This window comes from Rhagoletis zephyria, unplaced genomic scaffold (assembly GCF_001687245.7).
Source record: "Rhagoletis zephyria isolate East Lansing unplaced genomic scaffold, Rhagoletis_zephyria_1.1 Rzeph_scaffold_06528, whole genome shotgun sequence".
Taxonomy (NCBI): Eukaryota; Metazoa; Arthropoda; class Insecta; order Diptera; family Tephritidae; genus Rhagoletis; species Rhagoletis zephyria.
This window is the reverse complement of record NW_016163611.1, coordinates 8,832-28,179: the sequence shown is the minus strand read 5'-3', so window position 1 is coordinate 28,179 and position 19,348 is coordinate 8,832. Positions and strand designations below refer to the sequence as shown.

The 19,348-nt window shown below is 35.1% G+C and overlaps 1 protein-coding gene across 1 annotated transcript; it reads right to left on the bottom strand.

The window, feature by feature from the left end:
• Window positions 1–426: 426 nt before the first annotated feature.
• Window positions 427–18,959, bottom strand: LOC108373272 (extensin-like; the record flags this gene model as incomplete). The annotated part of the gene is made up of 2 exons (XM_017629134.1): window positions 18,415–18,959; window positions 427–1,895 (listed from the first exon to the last, which is right to left on the bottom strand). A coding segment is annotated over exon 2 (1,240 nt), but the record flags the coding sequence as incomplete, so codon positions are not given.
• Between the last annotated feature and the right edge of the window lie 389 nt (window positions 18,960–19,348).

Below are 19,348 nucleotides of genomic sequence, written 5' to 3'. Positions count from 1 at the left end.
TCTACGAAAAATAGTTTTTTCCCCATAAAATGCATGGAAAACTTTGAGTCCTTTGAGCGACCGCTAAATATTAAAATTCCGACTTAATTTTGTTTGGGACCACCCTAATGTACATACATATACATATACATATATATATATAAATCTATACGAATTTGCACATCTACAATTTTAGTAATGGGTACTAGGAAGTCTAGCTAAAAAGTGAAAATTCACACTAACTAATGAACTGTGCAAAGTTTGTAAAACGTTTTCCTTCCACGTACATATTTACTTTTAGTTTAGCTCAACAACAACGCTTAACTAAAGGTATTAGTGTGGCGATACGCAGCACCGCCTATTATTATGGACTTTAGAATTTAGTACACAGTACTTAAAAGCATTCATACTTATGCTAAATATGTTTTTAAATTATTTTACACTCACCTTCTTTGGTAATAGCTTCCGTATCGCATTCATCACTATCATCTTTGGGCTCGAATTCGACCTGCGAAGTAACGACATCATAGAAATTAACACGTGTCACGTGGCGTACAAAATCAGTGGTGTTAGTATTGTTAAAGTTGTAATTCGCATTGGCGGCTGGTGGCAATTGTTGTTTATGTATTTTAGCAGCACAATAATCAGTATGGGGAAAAGAGGGAAGCGAGTGAGTTGGCGTAATATGCTGACGCCATTGATAGGTGGAAGTGGCAGGTTCTTGTGACGGAGGAATAGACCAACGTGCATTGGACGTTGCCGTGGCGGGCGTACGTCCGTTTGGTCTTCTGCGAGTCGCAGCGTTAGCTGGTGTGCTCGATGCGGCAGCACTTGCATGGAAGGCGCCACTTCTCGGTGGCTTTGGTAGCGGATTCGTACACAAATGGTGAGCGTGTTGATGAGCCTGCTGTTCGCCACACCAACAGCTGTAATAGGAACTGTAGGGTGGTTGGCTTTTCGGCAAAGGCGGTGGTGTAGATGTTGGTCTTGTTGAGGCTGTTGTATTGGGTTCACGCGGCGCACCAACTGCTGCTCTTGAGCTCTTAACTTTCTCCACAGTTCGCTGAGCTGGTGGAGATGGTGGCGGCGGTGGTGGTGAGACAATAATTCTCGGTGTATATGCTGTGCCAGACATCTTTCTTGCGCGCTCCTCGTAACTACGACCGTGCTGCCTCGTGTTTGGACGTGTCGCATCTTGAGCGTGCACGGTGCTCGGATATCTATCGCGTTCGTGAGCGTTTCTACTTCGCTCGCTACGCAAATGACTAGAATGTTGTGCTGTTTTAGGCTGGGGTTTCGCTTGTGGCGTTTTTCCATGCAGCGATGGCGCTCGATGATGACGTTGTCGCTGCTGAGCGTACTCGGCGGGAGTAAGGAGATGATGATGGTGGTGGTGGTGGTGCTGCTGCTGCTGCTGCTGTTGATACAGGTAGTGCTCCTGATGTGCAAATGCCGTTGGCGCCGGTGGTTGTGGTGGTTGATAGTGCTGATATGTTGCTTCGTTTGGCAGTGGTATTGCCTTGTTAACGGTATAGATGGTGGGTATGACGGTATCGCCGGTCGATGTGGTCGATACAGTGCTGCTATCGTTCGATCCTCCATCACAGCCATTGCTTGTTGCTGATGTTGTGTGTTGTGGTGGTTGTGGTGTTGGTGACGGCGGCGATAGTAGTAGAATCACCACCATTCGATCATTTGTAAAACATTAATTTACACGCTCACAAATTACGAACATTTAGGAATTTTAGGTAATTTTTTTTCTTCTTTCTCTTATGCATGTGGCAGTCTCTTTTTTCTTTTCATGGTTATGCGATTAGTGGGTGTCTCTATGAAATTGTCACTAATTGTTTAAAATTTGAATGCATTTTAACTGTCATAAATTTTTAAAACGGATTTCCTTTCGAACTGTGAAAAAGCTGTGGAACTGCAAATTTAGTATTTTTTTTTTGTGTTAACATAAAGCGTTTTTGTAACAGTCAGTGGGTATAAAAGATTCTGGAAATGACACGATCATTTTCATTTCCTCCGTCATTAAAAAATGTTGCTTGCAGACTATTCAACACACATCATTATAAACATCTATACATATGTACATACTTAGCAATGTAAGGAAAACATTGGAACCAACAACATATGACCAAAAAACGAAAATTGAAAAGAATTGAATAGGTAAACGTTTACTCAGGATTGTAAAAACCAATAAAAAAACAATAAAAGCCGCTAAACAACTGTTGAAACCTAACAGCGCGTGGCCTAAAAGTGAATTTGTAAACAAGAGTTATAAAATTTTCTGGGAGAAAATGTAGCTAGAAATTAAGCTTGCACCCGTTTGTATGAATATACAATTTTTTATGCATCACTTTCGCTTGTAGGTAGGCACTTAAAAAGAACAAAAACATGAACAAATGCAGGTGAGTACTAGTTTAAAATTTAAGCTTTAAATATATAAAAATTTTATCGGACTTCTCTTCTGCCACATTTGGATTTTTATATACTCTTGTTAAGACTTTTAATATGCCGTCTTAGCTATTTTTCAAGTTTTACAACTAAATATGGATACTAGGTGCCGCCAACCCAAGATTCTTCCTTGGTGTGCGCAAACGTTCGACTATCCCATAATGCACATATGAAACTTCTTCAGTTAGTTAATGAAAAGGGTAAGTAAATGAAATGATTAAGAAAAGTATCGAAAAAATTCAAACATGCAAATGTACACTGGAAGAGCATCAAAATACAGACCAATTTCACTTCTTAGGCCTAGATTTCTCTTCTTACTAATTGACGGCCGCTGTGGTGTAGTGGTTAGCAAAGCGCGCTACCATTCCGCAGGGCCTGGGTTTAAGCCCAGGTTCCGACTAACATAAAACAAAGAAAAGCAAATATTTTTTTTTAATAGCGGTCGCCCCTCGCATATACGGAGCAAATAGATAGATAGAGAAGATTCGTAATAACATTTCACAGTACCTCTCACTTTTCTAACTTGCACAGCGAATGTTTACCGTTGACCAGAAACAGAATATTCTAACGCTGCTTATAAATAAATTTTCGCTATCTACTTAGAAAGATCGTGACTTTTTAATTTATATTCTTCAAACGTAGTGATGGATCCATAGACAGAAAGTAGTAATGTAATTAAGTGTTAGATTTTTTAATCATTTTATTAAGCAAAAGTTCAATTTAAATGTAATGAAAATAGCAGTTTTCAACGAGTATTTGTATTTTGAATTTTCGTTGAATATTAAGGAATTTGTTGAATACCCGAGATAGATCGCGTTATTATTCTTTGTTCAATTGAAAGCTAAGAAATTTGGCTAATGTGGTGTGAAAAGATTGCCCACAGATAATTGGATTTAAATTGGTATTAAAGAAAAATCTAAAAACTCTACTAGTATATGGTACCACAACTTTAGAGCTATTTTATCAATAAAATTAAACTTAAATTTAATTTTAATTAAACTTTAAATTAAACGCTGAATCACAATAGGAATCCATTTAATGTTTCGAAAAACAGTTCTCCAGATATAAGCAAAAGTCATGTTTTCTATAACGTTTCGGTTCTGTTGCTAGAAATCTCCAGGAATGTAAGGCGAACCCCACTATATTGTGCATTTCGGAATAAAGATTAGTTTTCCTTTAAATTGGTATTATGTAACAATTTTACAATTAAAAAAATAGTTTTGTATATATAAGCATTTAAATTGAGATAAATGAACATTACAGTAAATGTACATTTTAGTAAATATTGTATCCAAATTGTTGAAAATTGGTATGAGAAATAAACTTTGGGTACAAAATAAGATTACTATAAAATTTTTAGAAAATGGTCACGGCTCCGCCCACTTATGATGAAATGCTCTATGTCAGTAGCTCAGCTTCACCAATCCCCACTAAACTCGGTACGAACTTAGGGTCTATCCAACAAATATGTTTAAAATCTTTGACATCGGGAAATAACCACGCCCACTTCCCATATAACGGTAATTTACAGAAACACGAAAACTTCGATAAATCAGTAACTACTGAAGCAAGTTAACTCAAAATCGATGCTTGGAATAATCTCTTTGAATTTGATTTTTTTAAACAGGTGGCAGCCACCCACATGTTGTTTAGATTTAAGGCCTTGAATTGAATTTTTCAACAGGTGGCAACCCTTTTAGTGTTCTAACCTAGATATGAACCATCTTCTCGCCGAGACGAATATGTAGGTATGCGTGTTTCTACAAACTGACAAACTTTTTTCAATAATTAAATGTGCTCCATTCCTAGTTACTTGATTTTAAACATTTACAATTCCAAATGTCAAAGCACGCAATTTCTGAATATTTCGAGTTGAAATATTCATAAAAATAATCTTGACCGCCTAAATCGGCCAAATGCCCCTATGTGCCTCGGCAGACAATGGCAAACCTCCGAGTGTATTTCTTCCATGAAAAACTGCTTCCAATAAAAATACAATCGCCGTTCGGAGTCGGCGTAAAACTGTAGGTCCCTCCGCTTTGTGTTACAACATCAAGGCGCATGCCACAAATCGCAGGAGAAGCTCGGCCAAACACTAACATATTGTGTAAGCGACAATCTAAAATTATTATGAATGTGGCGTATTTTTTGTCGAGATGTTTTAAGAATAGATCAGCAGATTTCGCAGATTTATAGTGAAGTCAGGGAAGTTTGAGGACATGTAAACTTATTACATTTCCTTAATCCGATCTATACTCCTCACTGAAGGACTTAAATAAAGATGCAAACTACATACATTTCATGACACCTGGTTCTAATATATTAAAGATTTTAGGTCAATTCGATACGGGTTTTACGTAAGTATGTAGGTATGTACTATTCGTATTGGGTAATTCCACCATTTAGTAGAGAAAGGGTGATATTAAGTTAATCCTCATCTTTTGGAATATTGTCTTTCATTCGAATTTTGGCAAAATCGGATCAAATTTACAATTCTAGATCACAGTTCATATGGGCGCTTGTATTCTGTTGCGGAAATCAAAAGACTTAAGTAGCGAACTTGCATTTATTTGAGACTTTAAACAAATAAGAATATGCTGAAGAATTTATAGATTTTTTTGTAGTTCATGGGTGCTCAAAGTAAAAGAAAATTAATTATTTAAAATTATGCTTTATAGAATCTCTAAGTACCATAAGCTTGATTGAAACGGCTTGTGAACACATGAGCCTACTATGAAGAATAGACTAACTAACTCGAACCAGTTACATGTAGCGAGTGTTTACTTTTATAAATTTTGCTATCATTATAACTTCGTAGTCGTTATATTACTGCATTAAAATAAATCTGATACCACCACGAGATCAGAGTAATAACAAATGTGCAAAAGTGGCATTTACAATTACAAAATCTAATGGTTCTTGTTTTCTTCTGTTTATTTTTATTTTTTTTTTTCACGAAGTCACACTTGTATATTAATATGCAATAGTTGTGTTGTTAAGTTAACATATTCATAACTTGCCGTAAGCACTTGGTCGTCTCCATTAGTTTAAGTATTTATGTAGCTTGTTTGCGAAACCGTTATATTTGCTGTTTAAATAATGCAGACGACTGTAACAACTAAAAGAATTGGATTTCAAAGTAGTTGCCTAGTAAGAAGAGAATCCAACACCACTACACACATACATAGCTACATAGCTACAAACGTGAGTATTCTCAGCAGATGATTGCAATGCTGATTTATAACAGCAGATTTTAAATGTTTCGTTTTTTGTTTGCTGGATTCTAAAAGCTCGCATTTTATGCATTTCTTCCATACAACTTGCTTTACGTTTTCTGTTTTGTGGTTTTCCGTTTCTTTATACATTTTTATTTCGTGTTTATGTATATATATATATTTTTTTAATTTTTTCCCCCTTCTTTTGCATTATGCAAATTTACTCCCGCAAGCGTATTCACACAAGCAAAATAGAAGAAAAAATGTTATAGCAACAACAATCATTACAGCAATTGAGTCACTTGTATGGCTGTTGCATGCAATTTTTTGCATTACTATCTCTGCTGCATTGTTTTTGTTTTTTTTTTTTTATTTTTTTTTTTTCTGCTTCGGTCTGCTGTATTTGTAGCTGCTGCAGTTTTCACGGCAGATGACTTCATGCATTTTGCATTATTATATACTTATAAGTACTTCTGTAGCACATCAATTTCCTTGAGATTTCTCAATTGAATGGCGGCACAGCGCCGCTCACGTACGAGCACAGAAGCGACGCGCCGCGCTACCGCAAGCTGACTCAACAACTGCGCTCATTTTAAATGGACAAAATAAAAAAATAAAAATAATAATAATAATAATAGCAAGCGAAAATAAAAATGCAGAAATGAAAAACTGAATATGCATTTTGAATTGTTTTGAATTTTTCAGCGCTGGCGCTTCCTCTGCCTGCTGGCTGTTGGCATTCCAATAACTTAACAAAATTTTTGCTTTTTATGCTGATTTTTTATGTTACTTTTATTATTGTTTTCTAAGCGCATCAAATATGCATTTCACACCCAGCACATGCATACTTGCAATATGTATACATACTATGCGCATATGTATGTATGTATATGAGCACTTCCGGCATTTCACTAAAAAGCCAAGTTCCTACTTTTACCCGTATTAGGTAATCGTAATTAATTTAATTAGACAAAAAAAGTTGTTCATAACATTCATTAGGTTGCGTTGAACTCAATTTTCGAAATGGAAAATGCATCAAATGGTCAAGGAAAAGTAGGCAAAGCGCACACGCACGTACACCGCATTAACACAAAGAAGTTCAGTTTCAGTTTGGTTTCTTGGTCAGCTGCCCCGAAACCTCGACCTATTTCACACAAACACATATACAAAATTTTATGAGTTCATTGTTTTGCTTATTTACTTATAAAATTTATTACAATAAATTAGCGGCAGCAAGTATGCCAGCGATGGTCGTAGTGTATTTTTTCGTGAACTCATTAGCTAATTTTTTAGAAAATTTTCATATTTTCTTGCATTGTCTGTCGCTTGCGCGAACAAACTGGCAGTTAATTTGTCATAAAAATTACTAAACCATGTTGAGTGGTAGTTAGTGACAGTTAAAGTCGCAGTGTACAGCGCTGCGTGCTCATTGTCCCACCCCCAACCGCGCTCAACACCACATTGGGTTCTTCTCTTCTCTGTGCTATACTACGAGTATTTAACGTACGTATGTACTACATAGAGAGGGGCGCTAGCTTGGCTTCGGATATTACTTTAACCACAACGACGATTGCACAATTGGCCTAGATCTCACGATGATCAAGCCGCTTCGGCGCACTTCTCAGCGTCGCTGTGTGCGCGAGTCATCGTCGGTAAAGCACAGTGGTACAAAAGGTGACATGTGTGGAGAACGTTTTCCAAAAATGCGAATTACGAACAAATCGTTGCCACCCCTGAGTTTCTCACGAAAGCCTTATTCCATTTAGAGGCGGCATAAAATTGTAGATCATTCCAGGTGTGTTAAAGTACGTTTACATATATTGAGATTATTCTCATTTTCAATCCTAACTACCTTAACAGATTTGCCATAAACAATTTCTCAGTCGTTAAACTATAATTATAAAATAATCCCAGATTAAATCGATAACCTTTCGGTGTCCAACCTAGTTTTATCGATTACTTTACCTCTAAATGTCAAAGTAAACAAAAACGGACGCTAGCAAATAAAAGAGGTTTGTAATATAATAAAATTATAAAAGACCGATATCTGTACATTATAGTCATTAAAGAACATTTTATATGGGGGGTCTTTATTAGAGCAAAAGAAGGCAAATCAATAGTGTGGAGAATTTTTGCCTGTCTGAATCGTACAAATATTCACTCAAAAACTAGTGCATAAAATTGAATGCAGTTTTCACCGATGCATTGCCAGAGCTCCAACTTAAAATAAAGACAAAAATAGAGAGTTGCCACCGGTTAATTAATTTCAGTTTAAGTAAATTGATAAGATAAAGTAAATGTTGAAGTATGCTTATGTTGAAGAGAAAGCTTACAATGGAAAATTTTTTTGAGAAAGGTTGCCACCAGTTTGAAAATATTTATTCCATACAATTTATAAAATGAATTAAATATTAAAATACAGTTACTAAGGAGGCTTAAGAATTATTTTAAAAATTTAATTCAGTTAAATCGATAAGAAAAGCTAAATATTACTATTATTAGATATGTATATGTACGTTCAACTAGCTAAAACCACGCGTGCTTCGCAGTGCCTTCAAAGTATCTTTGTTTTATTACTTTCTCTCACAACGCCTAAAACTATGAGTTTATGCTATAGCATTTGTAAGGTAGGCAGAGTTTTTCAAATTACAAAACAAATTAGATTGCCGCTTTTTGTGGAAGATAAATATGCGGTATTTGAATATTTTTTGCGAGAAATATTTAATAATGCATCTTTAAAGAAAGTGCGCGATATGCAGACTCAACTTATGAGATTATAAATAAAATTTCCAGGAAAAACTCGATACTTTACCTACTTTCTAAATAACCCCACATTCATAAAAAAGAAAAGAAGCTTCATACTTAAATCGTTAATTTGTTTGAAATTTTTACTTCATAAAGTCCATTACATCTTTTTTTTTTATGTATGAGGCCATGAGAGTTTTGGGAGGTTGTCACAACACAATTGTTTAAGGCGTTTTTAAAATATATTTAAATTACTCAATTTAACAGAAAAATGTGATGACCGCGTCACGGAAAAGAAATTTAAGTTTTCCTTGAGTTGTTATAAAAACAAAGACAAAAGATTTTAGGGCTAATAATCCGAGATTTCCCTGTGTGAATGGGGTTTTACACAAACGAGCTTTGTTTAAGATTATATTCGTACGTAAATCCAGTTTTACTCAAAAAATTACAGGAGAATCTCGGCCAAATATTAAGCAAAAATTTAAGCGCCAAATATTTTGTTTCATTTTTAGCTAAACCAAATTGTCTACCTGCCAAAAATGTTTTTTTTTTTTTTTGAAACAAAGAACAATTCTCTGCGAATGTGTTGCACTTGCCCGGTGAAACTGGTTCACCTAGGTAGCATTATACTTAATCCATTTGAAATTAGGAATTAGGAGCCTCACGTACTACATATACTTAGGGTGAAAGGCCACACAAAATAGACCACGTCAGAGGTTGCGGTGTACATAAATAGTTACTTGTATATGGCCCAAAATAATAGTACTCCTGATTTTCATAAAACACCACACTGTTGGCCATTTGACTTAGCACAGTTTGGATGGTATTGCTTGAACTGCTTTGAAGTTGGAAGGTGATTCAACTTTAATAATAGCAACAAGAAAACGAAAACAAAAACAAAAACAATAATAATAACAGTTACTAATGCGCAGATAAACTATAAACTAAATTCAACTTGAATGCGAAATAAGCTTAACCAAAATGGGAGACGCAAATATATAAAAAAAAAACACAAAAACAATGCGCGAACTCAAACCTCAATGAACTGTATTAGACTGACTCTTTTTGTGTGCTTTGTGCGACAGAAGGAAATAACTTGTTGGATGTTATGATGAAAAAAAGGAAATGAAAATGAAATTGAAAATGACAGACAAGTCAAGTCAGCAGGGCATACGCCGCTGTGTGTCAGATGTACTCGTACGAACATACTATATTAGGCCGAGACTTGTGATGGAAACCTCTAACCCCAGACCTCGACTAAAAAAAAGAAGAAAAGCGGGAAAAAAGAAAACAAAAATTATTTCATACAACTGCCATGCGCTAATGCCAAGAAACACACACAGAAAACAATATTGAAAAAATATCCGCACTAACAGTAGTAGATATAAGTAAGTAATGCATACATATTAGTAACAGACAGACAGAGTCACAGCAGTGACAACAGACGGTAGTGAAACCACAAAACACAAAACACCAACCATCAAATAGCCAAGACCAAGTCCAAGTTGGTGTGGTGTGTTGTCGTGTGGTGTGGTGTTGACGTTGAACGCCGTTGCTGTTGAAGTCGAATTCAAAGTGAGTAGTTGCGGCCACTGCCACAAATGGCCGAAACCAAAGTCCAAATCATCTCAAATTTTATGTTTAGGCAATTCAAGTTTTTCTTCGTTGCATTTTTAATTTGAATTGTTGCCGATTTTATGCCTGTTTACCATTGCCGCTGCTGCTGCTGGTGTTGCTGGTGTTGGTGTTGTTAGTTGTTAGTTGGGGTGTTTAGTGTGGCAAAAGACTCGTGAGACAAAGCGTTTATTTAGTGTGTGTTGACTAGTTGGCGAATTCCCAACGTACCTACAACTCAGAGTTACACATTCAAAATAGTTTGTAAAATTTTGTTTACTTTTTTTGTTAGTGTTATTTGTGTTTTGTTTTTTATTTTTGGTTTTCGCTTGCCCGCGTTACATAAACGTCACCTTGTTCTTATTTCATGACAATCAGCCACAGCTTAAAGTCAACTAAACGCTGAGACGTTGCTCGAGCAATGGCAGTGGCAACAAACTGTGCTAACCTTTTTGTTTATTTTTTTCTTCGGCTAAAATTGCGTTTTATTTCGATTTTTTTATTTTTTATTCGATTTTACAATTGCGTTTTTTTTTTTGTTTGGTTTTCTTTCGAAAATGTTCGTTCGTCACGAACATTTCAAAATCTACGCGAATGCAAATAAATTCCGCAAGTGACTGTTTTATTTATTTTTACAACAATCGTACTTGTTTCAAATGCTTTTGTTGTACTTAAAGTTATTGTTTTTGTTTTTGTTTTTAATGTCGCATAAAATATTGCACATTAAATCAAGCGCACCTAAAAGACTTGACGCGATTGCAATTGTATGAGATGCATGCATTCATATGCGTTTGCATGCGGCTAACTAAATACTCGTGCTTGTGCGATCTTATTCGTGCATACATATATATGTACGTGTGCATTTGCATTTACTTATTTTAACTGCATAGATAAGAAGAGATGCTTAAAATGCATAAATAGATATGCATGCTCACGAATATCGCAGTAGGTGATTATAAAATCAAAAAATAAATAAAAATATATCTATATTTTTTTACCTAATAGTTTACTAGTTGGTTGAAAGGGCATATGTTTGTTAAATTGAAAATTTTGATTTAAAGTATTACACTGGTTTATAAATACTCAAATTAGTGTACTAAACCCTTATCAAGACTTACAAGCTTTTACGATAAATATTTTGAAAAAAATAGTTAAGTGCCACTGAAAAAAATTCTTTGTTAATATTAATATCAAAAGCCTTTAAAATCAATATTGATATTGGAAAAATAGTCTTCCATGCAGCTTGGATTGAACTGACTGAAATCTATCCGTACTCAGAAGGACCTAAACAACTTTGAAATTAGTTTTCCGGAATGTACGAGTCCGAACTTGTCAGAAGTTTTTCGCACATTGATAATATCTTCAGTACCATTTTCCAGACTAATTTTGACTAGTTCAAACTCGTACGAGAACGACACTAACACACCGTCCGACACGATAGAAACAATTTTTTCAACTTTTTTTTTATGTTGCGGAATGGTAGCGCGCACTGCTAACAACTACACCACAGGTATTTGCAATCATCAAGGCCATGGACTACGTGGTGGAAAATGGGGGAGGGGAAGAAGCTTACGTGCAGTGCAGTGACAGCCAAGCTGCACTTAAGGCATTGGTCAGCCCTCCAACTACGTCCAAACTAATTCGGCATATATAGAATTCTTGAAAATCAATATTTTTCGACCAGACAATTCTGCTTCTTTTCAGGAGACTCCCATTAATAATACCCAATTATTTTTTTAACCATTCTTTCATAGAAATTATATTTTATAGGCCCGCCAAAACCCATAGAAAATTCCAGAAAATGCAATGGAGGGATAAATTAAAAATTTTTAGTATTAAAGAAATGGTTAAATAAACCGTTGGATATTGTTATTGGAAGTCTCCTGAAGAGAATCGGAGTTTTCCAATCGAAAAATACTTATTTTCAAGAATTCCATACCATTTCCACGAAAAGTTGTTTTTTCCCGTATAAAATACATGAGCGCTTTGAGCGACCACTAAATAATTTTGGATTTAAAAATAAGAAAATAAGGGTATATTTTTTCGGTATAGAACAATCCTAGGGGGTGAGAGCATAAAAACTCCGACCTTACCACCCTAGTGTACATACAAAAGAAAAATCAGATATTTATATGTAACAAGCGATCATACCCATAGTTCTCCATACAAGGACACTTTCGCATGTATAATATGCATACATGTACATACTTACTTGTACAACATAAATTCTTTTGCAATGCCGAAACTGACCAATAGTTGCTTTTTATCGAAATTTTTTGGTTGATAATAAATGTCGATTTGAAAGGCATTTGACTTGCCAAATGAGGTGTGCGCGCCTATCAAAAATGCAAATTAACCCAGCCGGCAAAGGTAATTGCAGGAAAGTAGAATGATATATGTACATATGTATGTATATATGTGAGTTAACATTGTTGTAAATAAGTATACAAATAAGCCAACAAAACATTTAATTTTTCTGTAGCTTTGAGAAAGAAAAAAAGTTAAAAAGACAAGTGTAATGGTTTCTGGGAGGTGTTTTAAAGATAAAATACTTTCAAAATTTTACACCGCAAGCCTTAAAGTATTTCGATTTTTGTCTTTTTTTCTATAAATGCCAGTTTTTAGATTATTTAATTAATGCTGGTAGTTAAAATTATATTCACTTTAGTGACAAAACAAAATTGCTGTTTCAACCTCACCTTGTCATTGTCAGTAGTCGAAATAAATTGCAACAAATAAAGAAATAGCATTCAGTGAATGTTCAAATGTGTGCTGTGAAGTTTCGTGTCAGTTGTCAGGCGGACAGACAGTTAGACAAACGGCAAACAAACAACTCGATTGTCGACTGCAAATGAGGCGTGAGCTCATAACCACAAAACACCGCCACCACCTTCAAAGCCTTACGCCAGCGCCGCCACCTCCAATAACACCACCACTTACTTATATGTAGTACAAAAAAAAAAAAAAAAAAAAAAACTAACAACAATTGCTGCCTACTTATGAGTGGATTTTCGAAAAAAAAGAACAATTTTGTTTACCAAATTGGGTAAAGAATTTCATTTAGTTTTCTTACAGTGGCGGTGGTGGTTCACACCAAAAATGAAATCCAATCTAAACTTTGAAAAAAAAGTTCATTAAAAAAGGCAGCAAGCAAGTAAAACCTATAGACTAACAATCTACCGACTACCTTCCTTGCAATCTAGCTTTGTACTCGTACAATATGCATACATATAAACTTACCTATGGACAAGCACATACGAGTACCTTACATATTTGTAGTTGGCTCACTAACAGTGAAATAAATGGATAGCCAGAAATCTAAAACAATTTATAAGTTGACTGCTAGCCAGCGAGTACTCGCACTTTGAAAATGTGAAAAGGTGAACACGATGGCCACTACCACGCCACGCCAGCTCTGTGGCGACGACTGTACGAAGACGATGACGACAACAGCGGCGACTTAGGCAACGCGTCAAAACGCCAAAAAGTCAAAGAGGCAAGCGTCACGCCAATCGCCAGCAGCGACCACCAGCAACACGCTCAAAAAATAAGAGCCCAAGCTAAGGAGCTTGTGGTTGTGATGGGGCTGGTAATGACGCTGGTAGCTATTGGCGGTGACGAGAGTGTTGCATAAAAAGCCTAATTGTACGTATCTTGAAGTACTGATCGGCACATTGGTTGCAAATATGTATGCACATATATATGTATATAGTTCGTAAAAAAACCTTAGTACATATGTAAATATGGATTTTTAATTACCCAATAAGCATTTACTACTTCATCCCGGAAATATTAACAAGGAGACCCGGAGAGTTTCTTAATCTTACTAAGAGCGAAGTAAGAATTCATACAGGCTTTTTACTGGCCGTTGCAGATTTATGAATCACCTGCGGGTTATGTCATGAGGAACAGAAAAAAGCCGAGCACTTTATGAGTCACTGTTAAGCCCTTACTAGGCCCGGACTTTGGTTTTTGGGATCATCCACTCCTAGTAGCACCTGACCTAAATGGCATTCAGCCTAGAGAAGGCGCGAAGTTCTTTGATAATTCGTTCTGTCAGCAAATAGATCTGATCCCTCCTCTAAATCGTTTCCAATCTAGGACCGAGCTTAAAAAACTTATATCAATGGGCCGCTGAGCAAATTATGGATCAGTATTATATAATCCGGAACTATTTATGACACTGAACAAAGCACATAAAATATAAATTCAGCAAACACTGGATTCATAGCCCAGGGTCACAAAAATCTCCCGTACAAATTGGCTCCTCCCCCCGCCCCCCCTCTCCCCCTTATACACATATTTTTGAATGCATATCGTTTATGGAATATGCAAAATTTTTCTCAAGCATCGAAAGTGTTTATTGGGTCGTACGAATATACTTGCATACATGTATATATGTGCATTAGAAAAATATGCTTGTATGAGGTGTGTGTGTGTGTATGCATATATGCAACTCCATTCAAGTCTATCTGTCGCGCATTTTTCAAGCTCGTGTGCATGGGTGGACAAATAATGTGGGAACCTAACCATTCGTTTACAGTTTATATATATGTATATACATATATACATAAGTATACCAATAGATATGTATTTATATATATGTATGCGCCATTTGCCGTTTTGACGATTTTCGCGCGGGAAACTGCCAGCGCGAATTCAACAATTCACTTGCTGTGCGCATAAATTAGATGCTAAGAAAAAAACGGCGAAAAATTGCAAACGAAACTAAAATGAACGCTAAATGAAAAATTAAATCGACAACAAAATTGCTTAACGAATATTTGGGAGCTGGCTTAGAGGTATTCCAAAAAAATAAAAATAAAAATAAAAATAAAAATAAAAATAAAAATAAAAATAAAAATAAAAATAAAAATGGAAGACAATAAAAATAATTTAAAAAAAAACGAAAATAAAAAATTAACTGTAATAAATATAAAAATTGCATTTATAAAATAAATTTCAATTAGTTTTTCTTAATGAATCCATTGTATTTGCTAACTGCTTTTATTGGCTTTGTTACTGCTTTCTGTGTATGTATTTGTCAGCCAGACATTGTTTTTTATTTGCTGCAAATTGATGCTAAATTCCACATTTTCTCCACAGCATAGGGCATTCTAAAGTGCAACTAAGCATGTAACTACTTCAATAAAACCAACAATCATACGTTAGCATTGCGGATATAGGAATTAATTTGTTTATTTTCCTCGCTATTCAACGCTTTGTAGCGCACTGGCCGCTTCGATGTTTGTATTATGCCAACTAATTGCAGCAATTGCCATTAAATTATTGTATTTTTATTTTTTTTAATTTGGCTCAATCGTTGATGTCACCAATGTCAATGTCGCTCAAATTGTTGCTGATATGTTGTTGATGATAATGCGCAAGGACGCCTGTTCGCGCTATCAGCGCATTGAAAGGTGTAATTTAGTTTTTTATTTCCCTAATTTCTTTTTAAAGCTAACTTTTAGCTTAGATTTTATATTTACATACACAGATGCATATGTATTTATACATATATTTATATATATATTCGATGCTTGCTTATAGTTATTACCCTATATAATTTTTTTATGTTTACGCTTCTAGGAGTAATTTTTATAAAAAGTTAAGTGCAGGTCAAAGTGCTGGAACAGTTAACCCATTCGTCGTTGTGATATAGTATAAGTACTCCACCTTAGTTTTTGTTGATTTAGTAGTGTACTCACTCATTTACAGGAAGAATGTCGTAACTCAAAAAATCAACAATGTGAGAAAGGGGTTTAAATTTGTGAAAAAGGGTTTAAAGAACGCATAAAATGTAGAGTTTTTGTGCACTTTTGAAATTTTCTATAGGGTAGGTATATTTATTATCCGATATAAAAAAAAAATTGTGCTTAGCAAATTGAGGAATGATCGATTTTATTGTAAGTGGGCATTTACCAAAAACTGAAAGAATCCAATTTTACACTATATATAAGATTCGAGCAATTTTGCATTTAAAAAAAAATACCGTTATATGGCAGGTGAGCGGTGTTATTGACCGATTTACTTGGACACATACATATGTATGCACATTTTATAAATAATAAGTAGACGCACAGTGGTGCAAATGCGAAATTTACTTCAAAAAATTGTTTGCTTGACTCCAAGGCGTTAATTGTTAAATGGCTTATATTTTTTGTTAATATACTATATTTTGAAATGAGTAAAAAAATTTTTAGAAGTTATTTTTCTATATATTTTTTATAATATAAATCGAAAAAAAAATATTTTTCAATCTTTGTAAATTTCCCCAAAACTTTTTATTTTAACGAAAAATCAATTATTAACAAAGTAGGGCAAATCCCATTCAATTTCATGATATAGCACTTGTTCCGATCGATTAACGAAAACTGCAGATATAACAAAAAATTTTATGAGCTGCCCTCTTTCTTTAATTAAAACCGCTAACTATAAAAAAAAATGAAAAAAGCTCCCTAAAGCTCTTAGAATTTAATTATACCTCAACCCAAAAAAAATTAAAAATTCGTCAATAATTGTAGGTTATAGACCTGTTTGAATAGTAAATTTTACGTTCGCACCACTGTTGGGCGGTGGCACGCCCATTTTCCAAAAAAAAAAATAGTAACTTTTCTAGTAAAAGATTTTTCCGTATGTCAGATTTAAGAAATATAGCTCCAGTAATAATAATAACAATAATATTCTGGCGCTTACGCTTTTGCTAAGTGTTTGGCCGAACTTATCATCCAATTTGTGGCCTATGTCTTGATGTTGTTACACAAATAGAGATCCTACAGTTTTGCGCCGCCTCCGAATGGCAAATCGATTTTATAAGAAGCTTTTTCATTGCCGTTTCCTGCCTAGGGGCGACTTTTTATTTAATATATATTTTTTTTGCGATGTTACTTTGACCAGGGCTCGAACCCAGTCCTTTCGGTAGAATGCACCTCTAACCACTAGGGCACAACCGCCAGTATTCACTGAATAGTAGCGACTTATGTAAATGTTTCTATCTCAATGGCAAGTTTTTCATAACCTCAACAGAAAAGATCATTTGGCAAATGTTAAAGCTCACATATGTATATATATTAGAATCATGTACATGTGTGGACCATCGCAAGTAAGAGCTACGTACATATTTATACACAGATAACAATAATCCACAAAAACAAAAACTGAAAACAAAATTTAGCTTGAGACCTAATGCTCCCTGACCTTCGTATATAAGTAAAATGATTTATATAGAGTACAAAGGCAGTGTGATAAGTCAGGGACTTTTTATTGAAGAAAAAAACATTTTATTTCGGCAAAACTTCTTTTATTTTATCAACCCGGTAGCCATTTACCTCGGTACGTTTAGTCCAGCATTAATCCGAACCTTTCATCTCTTTTAAAAAGAGACGATAATTCAAGTTACCTCCATACAAAAAAAAAAACAAAGGAATGGTGTGTATTGGTAATAATGGTGCTATTAGCAGTTATAAACTGGTTGAAAGTCCAACAAATGCTTCTTTGTAGTTTCTAGAGAAATGAATGGAGTACGAAAAAACAATAGGGGTATTTAGGCGTTAATGCGAGATACAATTGCAACGGTGCAAATTGTGAAATTGCAAAATTTTATCAACAACAATCAGACGCAAATCTCGCATCAGTCATTGCATTTGCTTATGGTTGGCTTCGAGTAAAAATGCAATGACTGATGCGAGATTTTCGGCTGTTTGTTGTTGATAAAGTTTTGCCATTTCATTTTGCATTAACACCTGAATATCCCTAATGATTGTTTTAACCAAAAACCAGAAAGATCTCTTTTCGTTTAGTTCAATTAATTGGCTTAATTTGATAAAAACAGAAGCCATTAGAGAATTCGAGTATGGTGATCCACAGACTCGAACGGAGTTTTATAATGTCTCACGAAAAGAAGCTGCTATTCCAAGCGAATTCATAAAGGAATTCAGTTTTAAAACTAATACATGGTAGAATAGAAACTTAAGAGATCTTTATCGAAATTTTTAAGATTAATTTTCCACAAGGATAACAGTTTAAACTTGAATTAGCCACCTCTAATCCGAGTTTTTTGGAAAAATGTTATTTGGAAGAGCATCCAAAATGATACCGATGCATTCATTTAAAGCAATATCGATCCATTTGGATACCATTGTATCAAAATGGCAACACTGATCATAGTTTTAATTTTTTTAATTTTTACCTGACTCAATGCGTTAATCCTTTCTTTCCCTGACATAAAAGTTCTAGCCATTCCAATACTTTATACATATATATTTTGAACACACACTCATCGCATCTTAACTTTTAAATGCATAAACCCAAAAATATAATGATGTGTCTTGAAAGCTGTATAATTTTAACGTTTTCGTTCTTAATTTCCATAATATATTTAAAATAGTAAAATTCTCTATTCCACCTTGCTGTTGAAAACGCTTCACATTTCTAATTTTCCGCGTTCACACGCTCAACACACGCGCACTACTTTTCCACTGAATTCTCAAATCATTTTCAGAACACAGACAGCTTCTTCTAATACAACGAAACGTGCACAAACATGCTGATGCATTGATTGAAGAATATGCATATCAGAACAGGAAGCTTTTTCCTCTCAATAAAAAATGCTATCGAAAATGAAATCGAAACCGAAATTCAATATGCAATTTGTATGTATGTTTGTATGTATGTATATCTGCTTGTCTAATTGAATTATTTACAGTAAAATGACTTTGTTGTTTTACGACGCGACTACTGCTTGCACGCGCGTTGTGTGACCAACTGATTTACCGTCTCTACTATTTGTTCACTTCTCCACCCTGAAAACGTTCATACGTACGCCCGCCCGCTCTCCCCCGCAGCAAACATAAAATTACACGCGAATGGTATTCGTTTGTTTCGAAAATTCTTTGCGTATGAATGAATTTATTTAAAAGTTGGGATGCGGAGTGCGCGAGCTGATGTGGCGCGCGGCTGATTTGGTGCACGTCGTAAAGAAAAATGATTGCAAGAAAATGTAAAAATGTGCGACTTGACGACTTTGCGAGTTGGCGCGCGCGCGTACCTCAACAATCTGTTGCGATTTGTGCAGCACAACAACTTACGAACGGACAGCAACACCCCAAGTGCACAACAAAACATTAACTGCAATGCAACATAATAATCATTCCACTCGTCTCCACGCAGTCGAACAAAAAACTTCAACAACAAACTTCAATTTACTAACAAAGTTTACTACAACTTCAAAGTGGCGCTAACGGTTTATCGCTCTTTCTCTCTCTACATAGGAAGTATTTTCGCTCTCAAAAAAATGTGTGTGCTTTTGTGCGATGAGCTTTTAATTAACTTTGCCGTTG